At 45.2% G+C, this 19,859-nt stretch overlaps 1 protein-coding gene across 5 annotated transcripts in view; it reads right to left on the bottom strand.

The window, feature by feature from the left end:
* Positions 1-679: 679 nt before the first annotated feature.
* Positions 680-19,859, bottom strand: part of ASXL2 (ASXL transcriptional regulator 2) — a 237,481-nt gene continuing 218,301 nt past the window's right edge. For all 5 annotated transcript variants that reach the window (XM_034766832.1, XM_034766833.1, XM_034766834.1 and 2 more), the window contains 4 exons: positions 11,415-11,511; positions 7,879-7,984; positions 4,831-5,560; positions 680-3,715 (listed from right to left, as the gene is read on the bottom strand). In XM_034766832.1, the coding sequence (XP_034622723.1) occupies positions 1,247-3,715; positions 4,831-5,560; positions 7,879-7,984; positions 11,415-11,511 (3,402 nt within the window). In that variant the 3' untranslated portion in view covers positions 680-1,246. The remainder of the gene's footprint in view (positions 3,716-4,830; positions 5,561-7,878; positions 7,985-11,414; positions 11,512-19,859) is intronic.

Below are 19,859 nucleotides of genomic sequence, written 5' to 3'. Positions count from 1 at the left end.
ATTCTTGACTTGTGACTTCTATTGCTAGAATCCTGGGTCTCTGAGTAAAAACTGGAGATCAGGCCAAAGGATTTGATGTTTTGAAACTTGAAGAAAAGTCCTCAGGGGACAATGATGCAGCCAACCCAACCCTTGTGTTCCATGCTTTGCACTTAGCTAGATATATGATCTTCTACATAAATTAGCTTATTGTGGAGGTCCTCATTAGCTATGACAAGCTTCCTGGCAAACAATATGTCAGCAGGTGTCATTTAGTGCGTTTAACTTGTGTAATGTATTGTCATGTTTGATGGTTGGAAATTGGGGGGTGGGGGGCAGAGACATCTCAGTACTAACACTGTAATGCCTAATAAAGCAAGTTTCTGACATGTAGTTCAATTCATATTAGAGATCTCTGCTTTAAATGGTCTCCTAGAGTTGCTGATAGTCACTAGTTGCTTTTTATTACTTGAGTTCTTGAAGATGATGACTACTAGAGTTGCCTTTTCAATCTCCCAGAAGTAGTTGAGAACGAAGGTGTTGCCTTCCCATGGACAATGTTGTTATAACTGATGAGTTGGAAAGGGAATGATATGCAACCAAAAAACCCCAGCCACTATTGCACAACCCACTTTGGCTTCCAGAAACCTAGAGTCAAGGGGAAACTGATATAACAGCCTTTCAAATGGTTGCCTAACACTAATGCCTCCCACTTCCCAAACATCTGAATTAACAAAAGACTGAGCCAACCCTGAACTGATGCTCCAAACCTCAAAATTCTGTGCCAGATAGTATAAAGGCTTAAATCTTTTCGAGCTCCCAGTTCTTTTAATTTTTCCTGTTCTTCTCTTTTGCCATGGAAAGACCAAGGGGCTAAAGTTTGGCTGGAAGTTCTCTCATTAATATAGAGCAGAGCTTAGGCTAACCTGGGATAGAGACTGATAGGAGGTGTGGTTAATGAATCTGCAGTACAAGTCAAACATTGTCTCCTAAAAGATTGAAAAAATAATTTTTAAACAAAATAATGTGACATATTTACATGATTCCTTAAGTGCAAACTCTTGTCACAATTCACATAGTTGAGCTCGCTTAGACTCACTATACAACAAGGTGCTCTTTCTTCAATGAAAGAAGAACGCTACTCTGTATTCCTGATTCAGTAATGTGTCTCTTGTGCAAGGCAGTAAAACTCCTCTTTCTTCCGGTGAAGAATTTCAAAAGGAGGCACAAAACCAAGCCATCCTTCTCCTCTTCTCGTATGTCTCAGTTACCGTACTACAAGGCAGGAGACACAGAGCTTAGAGGGGCCGATGCAGTCATCATGGCAGAAGGCACCACAACCCTTGCACATGATCATGGCTTTCAACCTGCAGTAGCATTTAGAAGGCGAATCCTCCATGTTGTTGTCATCACCAAAGGCTTGAACTGGGATGGTCTGATTGTGATTGCCAGGGTTCATAGCCTGGCTGGCGGGAATGGTGGTTACAGTCACAGAGAAAGACATGACGTTCCCCATGCTACTGGCCAACTGATTGCACTCGGATAGCCCAGTCATGAGAGACCCTTGGTTCACGTCAGGAGAGGTGGAGACATTTATAGTGCCACTATAACTAGGACCAATGAGCTGTGCTGCAGTGTTTCCATATAGCTTTGGAGGGTGCGAATGGGAAAGCAGTGGAGGCTGCTGCAACACAGAGTCTGCAGATGGTGCAGAAGTGCTGTAAGCCTCAGCTTTGCTGTGCATCATTTTTCCCCTCATAGCATGTGCCATTTGCTCCTGGGCTGCCTGAATTAAATCTCTTGCTAATGCAGTTCCATCAAACACCTGGCCTCCTGGGAACTGGTGAACACTCTCCTGGCTGGCTGCTGCTTGCTGAGATAAGATGGCCTCCTTCTTTACATTCTGTCTAACAGGCAAATTGCAATCTGAAGAAGTGTTTACACTGTGTGATCTCTGTTCTCTTTCATGCTGGCCAGAGACCTGGGAAACCAGGGATTCCTCTTTTACAATGATATGTTCATGTTCATCACCAGTACTCTCATCATCTGCATCTCCTTCATCACTGCTGCTACCGCTTCCAGCTATTTCTTCACATTCCCCAAATTCTATTTTTGGATCATCGGAAGGATCATTCAGACACAAGCGGTTCTCAGGATTCATGGACAGACCTCTCCTGAAACTCTCCGACCCGCGACCATAGGTGGAAATATTCAGCAGGTAATGGCCAGACATGGCAGGCTTGGATGTCCTCCTGCCCATGAAACCCAGCATGAATCTCTGACTGGTGGAGCTGTTGTCTAACTGGAAACCTGAGTGAACGAGGCTGAGCTGTGAAGGCTGCAAGACTGAGAATAGATTCTGCCTCTGGACCCGCTTGATAAGAGTCTGAAGGATCTGCTCTTGAGTGGCTTTGTCGAGTGCCTCTTGGCACTGGTATTGGTCAATACTAGTGCTCCTCAGGTCCTTTCCGGAAAAGAGGGGAAAGGTCCTTGGAACATGGGGCAACTGCCTGCTTGGGAAAAATATCTTTCCAAGTTGCTGCATGGCTAAATTTGATTGTCTCTCACCACTTTCCCCTCCAGAGCCATTCCCAGCTGTGCTTGTGGCACTGGAAAATGCCGACCCTTTTGATTCATTTGGAGCTAGTGGGACAGTTTTCATTTCTACTTTGGTGAGAGGCTTAGGCATGATTAGTTCCAGTGGGACATCTTTACCTTGGAGCAGCTGGGTGACCAAGGGATTGTTAGCAGGAATACTGGAGCTTGTCTTCAGGAGGGGCCCACTTGTGCTCAAGGGAGCTATATGTACTTTAAGGCTAGGGGCTACTGACAAAGTGCTATAGGATGGAGTAGAGATAGTAGATGCTACCATAACAGCAGCCTGAGTTTCTGAGGTTACCACTGCCTGCGAAGACATCCGAGGGGAAAGAGGTTTGCTCTTAGGAATACTTAAGCTGATCTCTTCGGTGGCAGTAAGTGCTGACTTAGTCACATTTTTGTCAGCACCTGCTCTGGATACATTGACATAGACTGCTTCGTCCCTGACAGGTGGTGCCCCTGAGATCTGGCTTAGAGCTGCTGGAGCTGAAGGTGCTTTCTCTTGTCTGTCATTACTGAGTGTATAGATGTGGCTTGAGACCACGGATGGTCTGGAAACCTGACTTACAGTCACATTTGGAGGGCTCACTTTTATTCTGTTCATTTTCTCTAATGCTGGTGGAGCTGGTGATGATGAATCTTTGCCTTTGTTGCTGGTTGCAGTTCTGGATTGTACTGTGGGCGTTTGCTGTAGTTGTGCTCTAGAGACACTGAGAGGTGATGTCCGCTCTGTGGCCTGGGTCTCCGCTTGGGAATGGGTCCCTGGACAATGGGGAAAAGGCCTTCTCGTACTTCCCCCGCTTCCAGTTCCTGCCAGTTCCAGTGCACTGCCTTTAATTCCAGTTTCATTGGTTCCATTTGTTGCTGTAGTACTCTTCTCCTCTCTTCCTCCCCCTCCTGGGCCACCACCACCTCCTGGACCAGGCCCTGGGATGGCTCCCCCATTGGAGGCAGCAGCGGCGGCTGCTGCTGCTGCAGCAGCTGCCCTCTGGGCCTTGGCCAGTTGGGCTTTTGCTTTGATGTCTGCCAAAGTCCTGGCCCCTGTTCTTCCAGGACTGGTGACAGAGGTTGGAAAGTAAGCCCTGGGAGAGACCTGGCTAGCAAGAAATGGCATCGGGGAGATTCTGGAGACAGGAATCTGGAAAAAAGTAGAAAAGAGACACAAATTTTAAATCTGTAGCATTCAGAAATGCTAAACTGTGGGGGCAAGTAACTGTGGGAACAATTTTACATCAATAATTATTTGTACCCATGCTTTTGCATCCACAAAAGTGGGGCCGATTTTTGAAAATGTTACCATATGAGGTAGACATTTGAAGTTCTATCATTGTGTATAATACACTGCCAGTGAAGGAGCTGCAGCTATCTGTATACACACTGCCCTGTTGGCAGAGACAGTGTTACATGACCTTAAAAAGTATGTCCATTATTTGCCAATTGGATGGTTTCCAAATGGTCAGTAGTAGTAAAGGTATTTGATAAATATATCACATTTAGGAACCTTCCCTTCACAGCCTCTCTTCTATTTTTCCCTTACACCAGTGGCCGATATATTGCTCCCTTTCCTACATCTAGATTGCAGCAGGAATCTAAGCTCTTGATAAGTCTCAGCGGGTGGTGGACTTTTAGAGCTGAGAGGCCTCCCCAAAAAGTCTTTCCCATTTTCTGCTCGGATTGAGAGACAGCACATTGCATCCAGTCAGTCACACCAAGCCCCAAAGGAGTGATACATCATCTTGAGGTCCTGGCGCTCTGTTGAGCCGAGGTGGATAGCTGTTTTTTGTTTGACATAATGTGGGAAGCTGCCAATATCCCTCAATCCTCATCCACTATTCAAGTCTTTGGGGATATTCACACATCTATAGTGCACTGCACACTCCTCCCTGCTATTTTAGTCTTGGGGACTCCTCCACAGCTTTCCCAGTGCTACTCCATATTGATCTATAGTGTCCCCTATTATTCCAGTTCTGGCTTTTACAACTGTGCCACTCTATTGACCTGAAATACCCTTTGACAAGTGTGCATGTCTTAGAGAGCCTTATTTAACCTGATCAGCAGGCCAGAAGACTCCCGTGGCCAAATAGCAGGGCTTTGGGATTCCTGTATCAAACCCTTTCATTACTATAACATGCACATAGCGGGATTTACATGGACAATTGAAATCAAAACAGAGGCAAAACATTTTTTTGTAAGAGTTACCAGTGGAAGTGGCCTGTATAACCCCATGATGGACTTGTCTCCAGTTTCCTTTACCTTGAGTGGGGGAACCTTTCGCCCCTGTGCCCCCTCCCCAGCCGCAGGAAAGGACTGTGGTTGGGTCCGAAATGACTGCTGGTACTGGCAGCTGTCCATGATTCGTGGCTTTTTTTCAGGACTGATTGGTGCTTCTTCCTGACTCTCTGACTTCCTCTTGAGGCCCTCAGCACTGACATCCATTTGTTCAGTTGCAGGGTGTTCCTTTTTAGGTGTCTCCTGTGGAGTCACTTGACTCGCCATGCTCGCCACTGCTTCGCCTGCTTTGGGGATCTTTGGTTTGTTTGGGGCCAAGGCGGAGGTGCTTGTGTCCTCCTTTACTGACAGATCCTTGGATGGAGTGTGCTGTCTGTCTTGTTCTGGCTTCTGACCAGAGGCAGCTTGTGGCTTCTCTTGCATGGATTCCTCAGTACCCTTCAGCGGCCTAGAGAGAGTTTGGTCATTAAGTTTCAGTGCATTGTTATCTGAGGAATTTGCTGATGCTGCAGGTTTGACTGATTGGGGATGCACATCTTCTCTTTTTTCCTCTCCTCCTTTTTTCACTGCTGGGGGTGGTACCTGCACTGCTTGTGCTTTAGACTCTGACAGAGGAGTTCTCTCTTCTTTACTGGGTGGTGCCTTGGAGACTGGCATGCATTTCATCTGTTCAGCTGGTGGATTCCTGGCCTGTGTTTCAGGAGTGCTGGTGTATGTTGTCAGTCTCTTGGATTCTTCCGGACTCATTCCAGAACTAACAAGAAAAAAGAAAAATTACGTTTTGTAAAACATAAGTCTGAAAAAAGCATTCTTTTGCCATGAAAATGGGGGCAGAGGGTTCTGTATCCATACTAGAACCTAAAGAAACACTTCGCACATACCATTTCCCCTGATTTCAAGCCCACCATTTTTGATGCTCTTCATTGTAGCTACCACTCTTCCAACCCACACAGAACTTAATGGTCCTGCAGCAGCGCTCTTTAAAAATCAACCAAAAGGGGCCCGGTTACATGGCCAATGGCTTTCCTTCTACACAGATGCTAATTATCCCAGGTCACAAACTGAAAAGAATTTGACCAATGGTTAAACCGTTCAACATACAAGAAGCTACTATGGCTGGTTATAAAAGTTCCCTTTAAGCAGCCATCCCTGGATATAGCAGTAGGAGACTCCAACAAATCCACAGGACTTCCATCTGGCTCCCCTAGACCTTAACCTCACAACCTGGAGTTTACAAAAGGGATCTGGAAATGTATACAACCCCCCAAGAGAGTGCACCTTTTTTTCAGCATTTTGTGTAGTACTGAAGCACCCTCAGTCTAAAAAAGTTAAGGAATAAACTTCCTCCAGGAGAGCATTTCTGTTTGCAGATGAATAAAGATCTCCACACCTAATATCTTTCTCAACTCTGCACCCTCAGAAAGCTGGGAGCATCTCACTAGACAGCCCCTAATCCCCCACCAGCCTGGGTAACAAATGAACAAGCTGGAAATCTGAACCTGAATTCCCAGAAAAACAGCTGATGTAGCATTCACCCCCAGTAGCTACTGATACAAACTTGGTCTGTGGCATGAATAAAAAGCCAGATGTCTACTGAAGCCAGAGAGCACCATGGGATTGATTCCTACCAGCCCAATGATAACGAACATGATTTTTAAACACTTTCTCACATGTTAGTTTCATAACCATTGTCTTTTTCAAGAAGATACTCTTGGCAGACAGAGATGTCATGTGGTACAACAGTATCCATTTCTGAGAAGTGCAGAAACCAGATCTGCAGCTCCCTCCAATCCTGCCCTTGTACAGTACAAGGAATCTCCATTAGTGTGTTGTCCCTAATGCAGAGGCATCATTTACTACAGGCCAAGAGGGGCAGTTGCCCTTCCCAGACCTTGGTCTGCTCCCCTACCCCTGACTTTTCATACGTCAATATTCTCCATGATGTCTTCCACTTTTGGTTCACCTCATACTTTTCAGGATATACTATAATCACATATAATGTTCTTTATGCTGACAGCTTCCCCTCCCCATTCTTCCCCACACAAGCATTTTTCTGAAATAATGGCCCTGCTGCAAGAACCTGGAGACACTGCAGGAAAGGACATTTGACTTTTTAGTGACGTCTACTGTTGTCAAGTGTATTTTAAACAAGGGCTTCACCTTTAGGGCAGTTTACCAAACTAAGACCTCATCTCTATTGGCCAGCGCCTGCTGTCCACATTCGTCTGTGTCACTAACCCACCAGAGCTTGGATATTCTCATGATCATGAGAGTAAGGTTTGGAGCAGCCCAAGCTCCATGTGGGTTAAAGCAGCACAGATGAACGGGCAGAAGGCGAGGTGATGTCCCAGAGCTGAGCACAGCTCCTCATCATTGAAGTTCTGTAGAGAGACGAACACTTTATTAATGATTTTTACAATATCAATCCTACCTCTGTTCTTTTCACTTTCTTATAGCATACAGCTACTGATCGAGGAACCTGAAATGTCCTGCAAACCCTCATCCCACAGTGGGGAGGCAGGGCTGCTTGTAGCTAGGAATAAGGCAGACAGAACAATCTGTGAAATCCACACCATACTTATTCTGAGAGTTCAGCTCAACAGCGTGTGAATCAAGACACACAGGGAATTCACAAGGTTCTGCATAGCTGCAGAACATGTGAAGGTCAAAAATCACAATCAAAGACAAAGTAAATGTCGAATAACTTAGTTGGCTGGAATATGCCAAGAGAAACTTAAGAGATGGACCTTCTAGAACTGTGAGGATCGGGGTGGGGAACAGAGGTATGAAGCCTAGACTACATCCACCACTACAGCAGGCAAGGAACACTAAAGCTAGACTGGATAAAGCACTGGAAACCATGCTTTAGGGAGTAATCCAGCACAGACCAGGAATTAACTAGATGACCTAATAGGTCTTTTCTGTGATTCCATTACAGCCAGATCGAGTTAATCCTCAATCAGTTTAGAAGCCCAGTGAAAAAGAGGGTCCCATGAAAGAAAATGAGCTCTGAATTCTGGGAACTGGTGCCTCAGGACATGCCATGAGAGAAAAGACAATCCAGTTTCTTACCTTTGACCATAGTAACTCTCAAAGAACCGTTCCTTCCATAGCTCCACCTTCTTCTCCTTTTCAATCTCCTGACGTATTCTCAGTTGCATTTCTGGGGTGAACTCACCTGCAATACAAAGAGGGATATCAGCAAGAAGGTCAATCAACAAGAAGAATTAGGCCAATTGCAATCATGAGAGACAGACAGACTTCAGATCCCTGTCATTTTTTAGATAAACCAGTGCATTGGGAACTAGTTCAGCAAGGTTTCTTTTACAGACTATGTATTATTACAGATGGAACACAATGGCCTTGACTTGCAACTATTAGTTTACTCGTACTGTCTTTCAAGAGGGGATGTAAAACCAAGGTCTTGTGGTCATTTAAGAACCCTATGGCAGTATTTGCAGTTAATAGGGATTAAGCCTCAATGTCCTAACAAATTCCAGCTTGGGTACTTGCATTCTGCCTCTTTAAATTCCCCTTTCAATTTCAGCTATAAATAAGATTATTTTTTATTTCTTGTTCTAAACTATTGGGCAGTGTTGCTGGGTGCCATTACACCACTTTTGTAGTCCAGAAATGCCCAGTGAAATGGTCAATAACGTTATTTCATTTTCCAATTGTGCCTGTCATAAAAGTTAAAAACAAGCTATCAAAACATGTCAAGTAAACTTAGAAACCTTCCCACACCAGAATATACCCCTCCCTATTACTCCCCCTCTGCCAATCAAATCTTCCTCCCCACCCCAAAAAAAGGCTGGGAAAACAGCTGAGATTTGCAGTGTTGTATGAAGCCAGACTCTGGCAGATCATGGGAAGGGAAGGAAATTTCTAAGCCATGAACTCATAGATGCCAGACCACTTCCATTTAAGCCACAAAGCTGTTAACTAAGGATCCACAGAGGATCCTAGCTGCCATACTATTACACTGTGAGAGCCACAGTTCTCTCAAATAGCCAAGACCCAATTCATTTAAGACTGTATAAATCAAAACCAATACTTTAACCTTCTTCTAGAAATCAACTGGCAGCCAGTGCAGATCACAGAGTAATGGTGTAACGTGCTCTCTGTGTGGAAAATAAACAGTTGGTTACCCTACAGTCACTGTGGTTCTTTGATACGCTGTAGTCTGTGTGGATCCCACTGTAGGTGCACATGTGCCTCGTGTGTGAGATAGGAAACTTTTCAAACCCGCATGTGCGCCCTGGGCCTCCTCATGCTCCTGTACAAGAGCATTAAAGGCAGAGCAACTGCCAGCCTTCCTCAGGCCCCTGGCACCTCAAAGCCTGGGATTTCTGAGTACTCCAAAAAGCAGGGAAGAAGGGTAGGTCATGGGATCCACCCCGACTACAGCATCTCCAAGTATCACAGTTACTGTCGAGCCGCAGTTCTCAAACTGTGTGTCAGGACCCCAAAGTGGGTTGGGACCCCATTTTAATGGGGTTGCCAGGGGTGGCTTAGATTTGCTGAAGCTCGAGCCCCATCGCCTGGGGCCAAAGCCAAAGTCTGAGGGCTTCAGCCCTAGACAGCGAGGCTCAGGTTACAGGCTCCCTGCCTGGCGCTGAAGCCCTTGGGCTTCATGTTTGGCCTCCTCGCCCAGGGCAGTGGGGCTTGGGCTTTGGCCCCCCCACCTAGCACGGTGGGGCTTAGGCAGGCTCAGGCTTTGGTCCCCGTTCCTGGGGTCGTGTAGTAATTGTTGTTGTCAGAAGGGGGTCGCGGTGCAATGAAGTTTGAGAGCCCCTGCTGTAGAGTGAGTAAGAGTTCGTTTTTCTTCAAGGGTGTGTCAGCATGGATCCCACTGTAGGTGACTGGCAAGTAGTATTCTCTCGGGATGGGTGGGAATGAGAAGTATTAGCTGCATCAGTCAAACAGATTGGAATATTGCTCTGCCAAACTTGGCATCTGACCTAGCAGCTAAATCCTCAGATTGGCTGTTCTCTAAACCAATCAGATGAAGCTATATGACGGTGGTACACAAAGCATGTTTCTGCCACACTGTCATCCAGACAATAATGTATTGACATTCATAATTTTAGTGCATCTTTGAAATGAAGCAATTGAGATAGAATGGTGCCTCACTTGCTTTGATAAACAACATCTCTGTATGCATTTAGAAGCAGTGGTCAGCATGCAGCCCAGGGGACAAATGAAGCTCACATGGTTCTGCAACGTGGCACATGGCTGCCCTTTTCTTCTGTATAAAAGTATGGCCCACAGAAACTGCCAGTTCCAACTACAGTGTGACTTGGAGGAAGATGGAATGTTTCACTCTGCTTACCTATAGCCTCTGCAGGTTTGCACCTGTGTATAAATGAGTGAGCCACGTTTGGTCGCCCCAGTTTAGTCCCTCTTTTCTAATGAGAACAGTGCATCTCCACTACCATCCCAGCACTTTACTTTTCAAGTATCTCTGCCTCATCTCACTCATCACCTCATCTCACTTATTATGTGCTGCACGTCACATTTTTTCAAAGGATAAGTCTCCAATAAAACCTCCTCTCTGCTCTGCAGTCTGGATAACCACTAGCTGACACTTTGTCTCACTGACCATTTTGAGTGCAGCTATTTTCACCTGTTAAATCACTATAGGACTGGAATTTCTCCCTGAAATCTCCATTATGCATTCACTAAACACCTTTTATTTAATGTTTATAAAGAGTCTTTGATGATATTAATTAAAGAAACAGAAGAAAATATTAAGATGACTGGAAAATGGGTGAATAACATTGACTATGTAGATGACAAAGTGCCGTTGGTTGATTCAGAAGAATGTCTGATGAAGTTGGTGGAGATTATGTATGGATATGGCAGAGTATGGTCTAGAACTGAACGTGGATAAGACATGGTGATATGCAAGAATCCTGGGAAAACATGCAAGATTCCACTGAATGACAACTGTACAGCAAGTGACATTATTGGTTTAGGATGCATCATTATAGAAGATGGAAGATTAGAAACTGAAATCAGCACCAAAACAGCAAGGGTGAGAGACATTCTGGAAGAATAAACATCTGATGAGAAGAGACATAAATCTGAAGATTAAAGTCCAGCTCCAAAAAACTTACATTTGGCCTGTGTTAAATTACTGCTGTGAAACACGGACATGCAAACAATTGATAATAAAGAAATTACAGTTCTTTGAATTATGGTGTTATAGAAGAATTCTAAAAATATCACGGATAAGCTGTGTAACCAACCAAAAGATATTGGAGATGATTGGAACTCAGCAAACACTAGTCAGAGATCTTATGAAAAGAAAGATTTGATTTACAGAGCACATTTTAAGGGGTTCAGCAGGCAATGCACGTTTATGGGCACTGGAAAGGAAAGATGATGGCAGAAGAACACAAGGCAGAAAAAGAAGACCTTGGGGGCAGACTGTGTGGTATCCTGGGGGATCAAGAGGATTATCTACCCACAAAAAGCTTAGAAGAGGATCTTAACAAATGGGCTATCATGGCTGCAAACCTCCAGTAATGGAGATGCCACATAAGAAGAAACTCCTCAGAAGTTCACAGTTTATAGCTCCTTGCTTCCCAGGGCAAGACACTCACCTTCTGACAACCTCTCCTTCCAGCCTTGGGCAGCTGAAGTGAAGAACTCATTGTTGAGTGCTGAGCCACTCATCTTCATTAAACCGTCTGCCCCAACCTGAGAGAAACAATAAAGCAAGCAAATGTTAACTTATTGAATACAGATTTAAGTGCCACATACTGCCACCTGGGGATCAGAGGAGCAGATTCTGGTCCAAAGCTCACTGCTTGGACTGACAATGCCTCATGGCACTCCAAAGCTGCTCTTCTGATTGATCCAGGAGTAAAATTACTGGCCCCAGAAGGCCCTCCTTCACCTAAGTCTGGGTCCCGTAGAATCCTGGTGGATTTCTCTTGCCCTTCCACCTTCACCCCAATCCTCTACCCTCCCACTGCGACGCACACATACACAATAAAAACCCTGGACAAATGAGAATCACAGGACCCTACAGGAGACAGGGAGAAGCACAAGCTGATGCTTTACAAGTTGCACTACTCATAACATAAAAGAAGCATTACAACTACCTCTCAAAAGGCTTCTACAGGTACACGCTGCCCTCCCTTCTAAATGATCACAGAGTAAACTGACTGCTGTCAAAAGCAGCAATTTCCAGGGGAAAACAAAAAGGCACACAAAGAGGAAGTCAGGGACATCAAAAGAAGCATTTTAAAAGTCAGTCGCATTGTTTACTTGTACTTTCCCGTCTGTCAGTCTCCATATATTGTTTCTGGTCTTAGACTGTGAGCTCCCTGCAGCAAGGACCATCTTTATGCTGTGTTTCTAAAGTGCCTACCACAATGGGGGCCTGGGCCACTAGGGCTCCTAGGTACTATGAAAATACATATAATAAATAATAATAAAAGTATCAAATGCGCAGAATCACAGCTATGGATATTTCAGACAGACCTGTGCCCAATGGGGCATGGGACAGTAAAGCCTCTGAAATAACCAAGTAGAACAGCTATGCTTCAGTGCGGTGTGCATAAAGAGAAAGTGTACTCTTGGCCAGTAGCTGTACACTTGCCACTGTGGGGAATGATAACAGGGGTAACAGGAGAAGGTCTGGGATTCTTTCTGCTCAATGTATCATTGAATTACAAGTCTCATATATCAGAAACAAGCAAAAACCACACAGTTCCATAAATCAGAGCAGCTCGCCAGGGGTCAATGGATGGTGGCGTTTGTTTCTTATACAAGATATAAACCTTGCTATTAGGTTCCTGGCACTCTAAATCTGCCAAGGCTCAAACAAAAGAGAGATTTGGGGCAAAGGGAAGAAGAATTATGCAGCAAGCTTTCAACAATGCAAGATTTGTTTCTTTAAGAGAGAAGCATTGTTTTCACTTAATGTCAGCATTTGTAATGTAGATAATTTAGTTTAAAACAATGGCAGTGACTAACAGTGGGTTTGCGTGGGACAGACTTACACTGAGTTCTACAATGAGGGGTAGCTGAGCAGCTGTGTTGTAACGATTTGCGAAAGCAGAGATCTTTCTCCTGCTGCAAATACACGCTGCTCAACTGTACGGAGCAGAATCCCTCACCCTGGCCATGGCTTAGTATAAGTGCACTGTTGGTGTGGCTGGGTGTGGGGACGTGCTTCTCTCAGCATCAGGTACCGGCAATTGCTGGAGGCCAGTTGGAGGGCTGGGTAGACCTTGGGTCATGTCTGGTAAAGCACACTTTTGGTATGTGCCTTTCTGCTGTCTACGAGCCCATTAGATAGTATTTTGATTTTCTGCACCAACACCCACACCATCCACTGGATCTCAGCCAAACACATGGAAGACAAGTGTGTGACCATGCAGATTTGGCACATCTATGGCTTTACCTCTTCCCGTCTCCAGTTTTCTAGTTTAAGCAACTTTCCTTCTCCAGTTTATACAGCCTGCAAATTCTCTGAGGAGCAAAATAACACTGAGAGTGGTGGGTAGTTCTAAGAAAATTACCACAGTATTATCTGAAATCTAAAATCCACCATTGGGGTCAGACAACATTTATTCAACTACTCAGAACTCTTTCCCAATCAAAGTCTGATTCAGCCCAGTGACTTGGCATGTAGAGTGAACTAGGTTGCACAAGCTAGAGCTTTGGTAAAACAAGATCACATTGCAGGAAGAAAAGGAATGCGGGGGGAGGAATCTGTGACTTTCTAGCGGGGTTGCCAACTAGGGTGACCAGATGTCCCGATTTTATAGGGACAGTCCCGATTTTTGGGTCTTTTTCTTATATAGGCTCTTATTACCCCCAACCTCCTGTCCCGATCTTTCACATTTGCTGTCTGGTCACCCTATTGCCAACAGGAAAATGTGCATTGTTTGCTAGGGCACAAATTCTAAAGAGCCTAAGTGAGCCCAGGTTTTTAATCTACAAAAAATCATCCCAGCAGCCTCCCTGCCTAATATTCTTTGCACACTGAACACTTCAAAGGTAGAATTTTTAGGTTAGTCTGCAGTTGACAGAGCAGGGCCCCTATGGCTTTCTAAGCAAAGAGGTCTAAAGGGTATTCCCCAATGTAGTCCCAGTGTTGTGCTTTTGGAGCTGGAGAAAGAGGAAGAAAAGACCTGCTAATATGTTACTCTAGAAGTCAGAGGGATATTGATTGTAAGTACTGCTGGAGGAAGTTACAAAACAGCATTTCAGCAGAGGCGCTTTATGAGGTTACAGTGAAACTAGACAGTCTTTCCAAGCTGTAACCAAAAGGGCTCACAGTTCCCATTTGAAGGAAGAGAAAGCAAGTTTACTAACAAATGAAGTTGGGGCACTGTACCCTTGGCATTTTATTATACTAAACTAGTAGTCAAGATAGTCTTGACTGGAGTCTCGTGAGGCTTGGGATAGAACGTGGGAAGATGGATTAGTTGGTTCATATGAAAGGGTGATGTTACTTTCAGTAGAAATTTTGGGTGTGACCTTGTCTTCGGAGAATATTTTGTAGGGAGGATCGGCCATGAGAGCCCCATCTCACTTGTCTGGCAGAAGTAATAGTGACCAGAAAGGCCACTTTCATGAATGAATGTAGGAGGGAACAGGTGGCTAGGGGTTCAAATGGTGGTCTGGCAAGGCATTTCCATAGCAGATTGAGGTCCCAGGCCTGAGTAGGTTGGCGAACCTCTGGGTAAATGTTGTGGAGACCCACAAAGAAGCGTTTAGTAATGGAGTGCGTGAAGATCGAGGTCCTGTCAATCTCAGGATGGAATACTGTGATGGCTGCGAGATGGACTTTGATGGAGCTCGTTGGTAAACCCGAACGTTTCAGTTCCAGTGGGCATTCCAACACTAATGGTATCGGTGTTGTGGAGGCCGTCAATTTTTTTTCTTGACACCAGGAGGAAATCTCTTCCATTTTGGAAGGTAAGTATTACCTGTGGTCACTTTCCTGCTGTTTAGTAATACGTGTTGAACTTGTTCCAAGCAGGCTAGTTCTCCATGATGGAACCATACAGGAGCCACGCTTGAATGTGGGGTTTCTCCAGATTTGGGTGAAGAGTGCGACCGTTGTTCTGAGACGACACATTCGGATGGTCAGAGAGATCAAGTAAGGGTACTATGCTTGCCTGGGCCACGTCAGGACTATGAGGATGACTTTCGCCTTGTCTAGGTCATATCTTGTGTATCACGTGTGATATCAGGGGAATTGGTGGGAACACGTACATGAGTTTACATCCCACGTGATGAGGAAGGCGTTCCCCAGTGATTCTGCTCCCATCCATGCTCTCAAGCAGAACATTGCGCATTTGTGGTTCATTGGGGAAATGAACAAGTCAATGAGGGGAGTGCCCCACCGGCAGAATATGGATAGCAGGACTCCTTCGTTCATTTCCCACTTGTGGTCTTGAGAAAAGTACCTGTTTAGCATGTCTGCTGTCGCGTTCTGACAGCCAGGAAAATAGGAGGCCGAAATGGTTATGTTGTGGTGTATGCACCAGTTCCACAGTTTCATGGCTTTAGTGCAGAGTGAGTGAGACTGAGCGCCCCCTTGGTGACTGATGTAAAACATACAGGCAATGTTGTCAGTCATTATGCGAATTGATTCGTTCTTTATGTGAGATAGGCAGTGTCTGCAAGCATTGCGGTCCGCGCATAGCTCTAGTAGGTTGATGTGTAACTGAGTCTCCACAAGAGACCATTTGCCTTGGACCGTGTGCTGACACATGTGGGCACCCCAACCTATCAGTCATGATTACTATTGGTGGGGGGTTCCTGTTGGAATGGGATACCCATGCATACATTTTCTGGTCTTGTCCACCAGTGTAGAGTCCAGGGCATGGGGTGGTACTGCAAGTCATTTGTGAGGCTGTACTTGCTGGTTATATATGCCAAGCTCAACCAGCTCTGTAGGCAGCGCATATGTAGTCTTGTGTGTTGTACCATGAACGCTGTGGCTGCCATGTGTCCTAGCAGTTGCAGGACAGTCTGAGCTGGTATTTGGGGGCTGACTCTTACCTCTGAGGTAAGGTCTGTCAGAGTTGTGAATCTGTTCAAGGGCAGGGATGCCTTGGCTTCTATGGCATCAAGATGTGCCCCGATGAAGTCCAGATGTTGGATAGTGATTAGAGTGGATTTTCATTTGTTTATCTGTAGCCCTAGATCCCTGAATAGTGTGATTGTTGTCTGGACTGTGCCCGGTGCTTCTTGTTGAGTTAGGCAATTGTCCAGGTAAGGGAAGTTCATTATTCCCTGTTTGCGTAGATGTGCGCTACTACCGCTAGAGTTTTGGAGAAAACTCTTAGTGCAGTGGATAGGCTGAATGATAGTACACTGTACTGGAAATGTTTGTGTCCTACTGTGAAATGCAGGAATTTCCTGTGAGTGGGGTGTATGGTAATATGAAAATAAGTATCTTCGTGGTCGAGGGCTGAAAACCAGTCCTCCTTTTGCAGTATCGTACTCAGTGTGACCATCTTGAACTTTTGAGAGTGTGTGGATGTACTCACATGCAGTCCTAACATAGACAGTAAGTGTGAGGAGAAGTGACAGAAAAGTGTCACTACATTTAACAAAAAACAAGGGTTGGGTCAGTGTTCTAATGGCAGCAGTGCAATATAGGATATATTTGTGTCTTGAGGTTCCCAGGCTAACAAACATCTCAGGTTTCTCCCCAAAGACTCCATTTAGCAGAAGCAAGATCCTGACAGAGCTGTGACCAGCTCTCTCCATCTGAAAAGATGAGTTGGTCCGACACATAGCTTTGAAGGGCGGGAGAAATTAAACGGAAAACTAGGGTGAAGGATGTTCTCTCACAATCTGAAAGTAGCACCTGGTAAACACTAAAGCAAGTAAAAGCTCCCTCACATTGCAGAATCCAGAAATTCCAGTCCAGTCTCAGTTAAAAGCATTTTATTTGCTGAGTCATATCATCAGTCCATAGAGGGCTAGTACTGCACAGCAAGTGTTACTCTGGTTTCATTACAAGAGGGAGGTAATGGTTCCCAGCTATTGTGACACATCACTAGCACTGGTACTTGAGTTTTCTGTGACTGGTACTCTCTAGGCTCCACTCCCTGCCTTATTGATGAGCCTCTCTGTTGGGCTGTTCTCTTCCCCCATGGAGCGTGAGCTCTTCCAAAGCCTACCTCTCACTCACAAGTCAACGTGGCAGGTTAGATCATGCACAACTGAGTGGGACACAGTAGGCACATATTAGTCAGGCTGTGGAAATGTGGTACCATGTCCTTACTCAGCCCCTGTGACGTTCCCCTGGTGTTATGTGGACCGGTGATCTGCTAGGTCACTCCAAACCTTGACTCTAGGAGCCAGACTTACCCTGCTCTGCTGTGAGAACCCCCACTCCTGGGCTGTTCACGCACAGCCTCTGGCATGTAAGTTGCTCCTTGGATTGTGCAACCGAATGACACAAGCCAATACCTCCAGTCCCAGACACAATCCTAGTATCCAGTTATGCCCACTGGACGCTGCAAACTTATATGAGCTCATCAATTTAACAAAGAAATTGATATACACCAGGCTTCTTATCCCAAAGGGAGTCTCTGACATGCTTCAAACCAAACACATTGCTTCAGGGAGAATAAACAAACAAATTTCTTAACTATAAAGATAGATATTAAGTCAGAGTGGTTACTAAAATAAAATAAAATATAAGCACACAGTCTAAACTCTCAACCCCATTAGACTGGGCAACATCTAGATTAAGCAGTTTTTCTCACCTGACTGGATATTGCAGTGCTTAATATACAGGTTTGTTTCTTAAAACCAATCTCCTCTGGGCCAATCTCCTCTGTTGGAGGCTTGTCTTCTTCTCAGTGTCTAAGTTGCTAGCAGCGAAGGTGGGGGCAGGAGAAGGAGGGCACTGTATGTGTCCATTCTGTCTCTTTTATACCCTCAGTCCATGTGCTTGGGGAGCACAAGTCCAGGCATGTCTGGGGGCATTGCTGAGTCTCTCCAAGCAAGGCTGAGCAATTCCCCTGGGGTGGCCTCATGCAGGTGAATCATTGCATTGTAACTCCCTTGCTGGACAATGATTGCTGATGGGTTGTTTGACATCCCGCCCGGGCACTGGTTACTTTCCTTGCTGTTGTCTCTGGGGAGCTAATATCTGGCTGATTCCCCAACTTACAGCATGTTTTAGTGACAACCATACAACACAATTCTCATAACTTCATATGCATTAATGAGACATATACATGGATAGAGAAATGGCTTTCAGCATGATACCTTACAATGCATGCTTTATATGTAAGATCACGATTATATGAAAATGAGGAATATGGGGTTACGGTACGCTCCCCCCAGGTATAGAATGTCACAGCCCCTTCCTTGGAATGTGGCTGAATGCTGTTCTGGGCCAGCAGGGAATGTCAAATTCAACATGGCAAAACCTGAACGCCTCCTTTTTCCTTCGCCATCACTATTAACCACAGCAAATCTAGTGTCACCTTTCAGCCCCCTGCTTCCTCTAGCAGCCAGACTGTAACTAGAACTGTGTGAATAGCTGATTTTTTTGTTTGCTGACAATTCTGAAAAATCTTAAAAGTGGTTTGGGGTCAAATGAAACATTTTGTTTCAATTTTGAGCATTACTACTAATTTAAAACAAAATTTAATTGAAGAAAAATACAATAATTGAAACAGTTCATGTTGAAAATGTGAAAAGAAAATGTTTCAAGTTAAAAAAGCAAAACAAAACAAAAAAACAGTTACTGACCTTCTGTAACTACTGTTTTTCGAGATGTGCTGCTCATGCTACGCTAGGTGTGCACATACTGGATGCATTGGTGCTGGAGATTTTGCCCTCAGTGGTATTTGTCGGCTCGGCTCTAGCACCCTTTGATGTCATGTGCTTACACGCCAGTATAAAGGGGCCACCGGCCTAACCCCCTCTCATTTCCTTCTTGCCAGCTTTCTCCGACAGAGGGGTAGGTAGGTGGATCGTGGAATAGACATGAGCAACACATCTCGCAGAACAACAGTTATGGATTGTCAGTAACTGTTTTTCCTTCTTCGAGTACTTGCTGATGTCCATTCCACAGTAGGTGACTCACAAGCAGTACCCAAGGAGGTGGGCTGACAATTCATGGACATGTGGACTGCAACTCTGGTTCTCCTGAATCTGGTGTTGTCTTAAGCCTGTTGGGTGATGACGAAGTGGAGAAGGTATGCACTGATGACCAGGATGTGGCCCTGAAGATGTCTTGGATCAGGAACTTGTGCCAGAAATGCTGCTGAAGAGGCCTGAGCTCTCATGGTCAAGATGGCCAGAGGTGGGATGTTTGCCTGCTTATAGCATGCCCAATTACAGGAGTTTATCCAGGATGAGATTCTCTGGGCTGAAACCAATAGGCCTTTCATCCTCTCCACTATTGCCACAAAGAGTTGCATGGATCTGCGGAATGGTTTAGTCCTCTTGATGTAGAAGGTGAAGGCGCACCTAAGATCCAATGAGTGAAGTTGCCGCTCTTCTGAATTCTTGTGAGGCTTTGGGAAGAAGACTTACATGAAAATGGCCTGGTTGCTATCGAACTGCAAAACCACCTTTGGCGGGAAGGCCGGATGGGGATGCAGTTGGACCTTGTCCTTAAAGAACACCATGTACGGGGGTTCTGCCATAAGGGCCCTGATTTCAGAGACTCTTCTGGCTGAAGTAATCGCTACCAGAAAGGTGATCTTCCTGGAGAGAAGCAGCAGAAGGCATGATGCTAGCGGCTCAAAGGGAAGGTCTGAGTTTCGATAGGACCAGGTTTAAGTCCTATTGGGGGACTGGATCGTGAACTTGAGGGTAAAGTGTCTCCAATCCCTTAAGAAAGCAAAGTGTCATCTCGTAAGAGAAAACTGACCTACTGCCCACTGGCAGGTGGAAGGCCGAAACTGCTACTAGATGCACCTTGATAGATGTGAGGGCCAGACCTTGTTGTTTCAGATGGAGCAAATAGTCCAGAATAGACTAAATGGAAGATCGAGTCAGAGAAAAGCCTGGTTGGGATGACCATATTGAGAAACACTTCCACT

Source organism: Trachemys scripta, chromosome 3, assembly GCF_013100865.1.
Source record: "Trachemys scripta elegans isolate TJP31775 chromosome 3, CAS_Tse_1.0, whole genome shotgun sequence".
NCBI classification, from domain to species: domain Eukaryota; kingdom Metazoa; phylum Chordata; order Testudines; family Emydidae; genus Trachemys; species Trachemys scripta.
The sequence above is the reverse complement of the archived record's forward strand: the minus strand, read 5'-3'. Positions and strand labels throughout refer to the sequence as shown.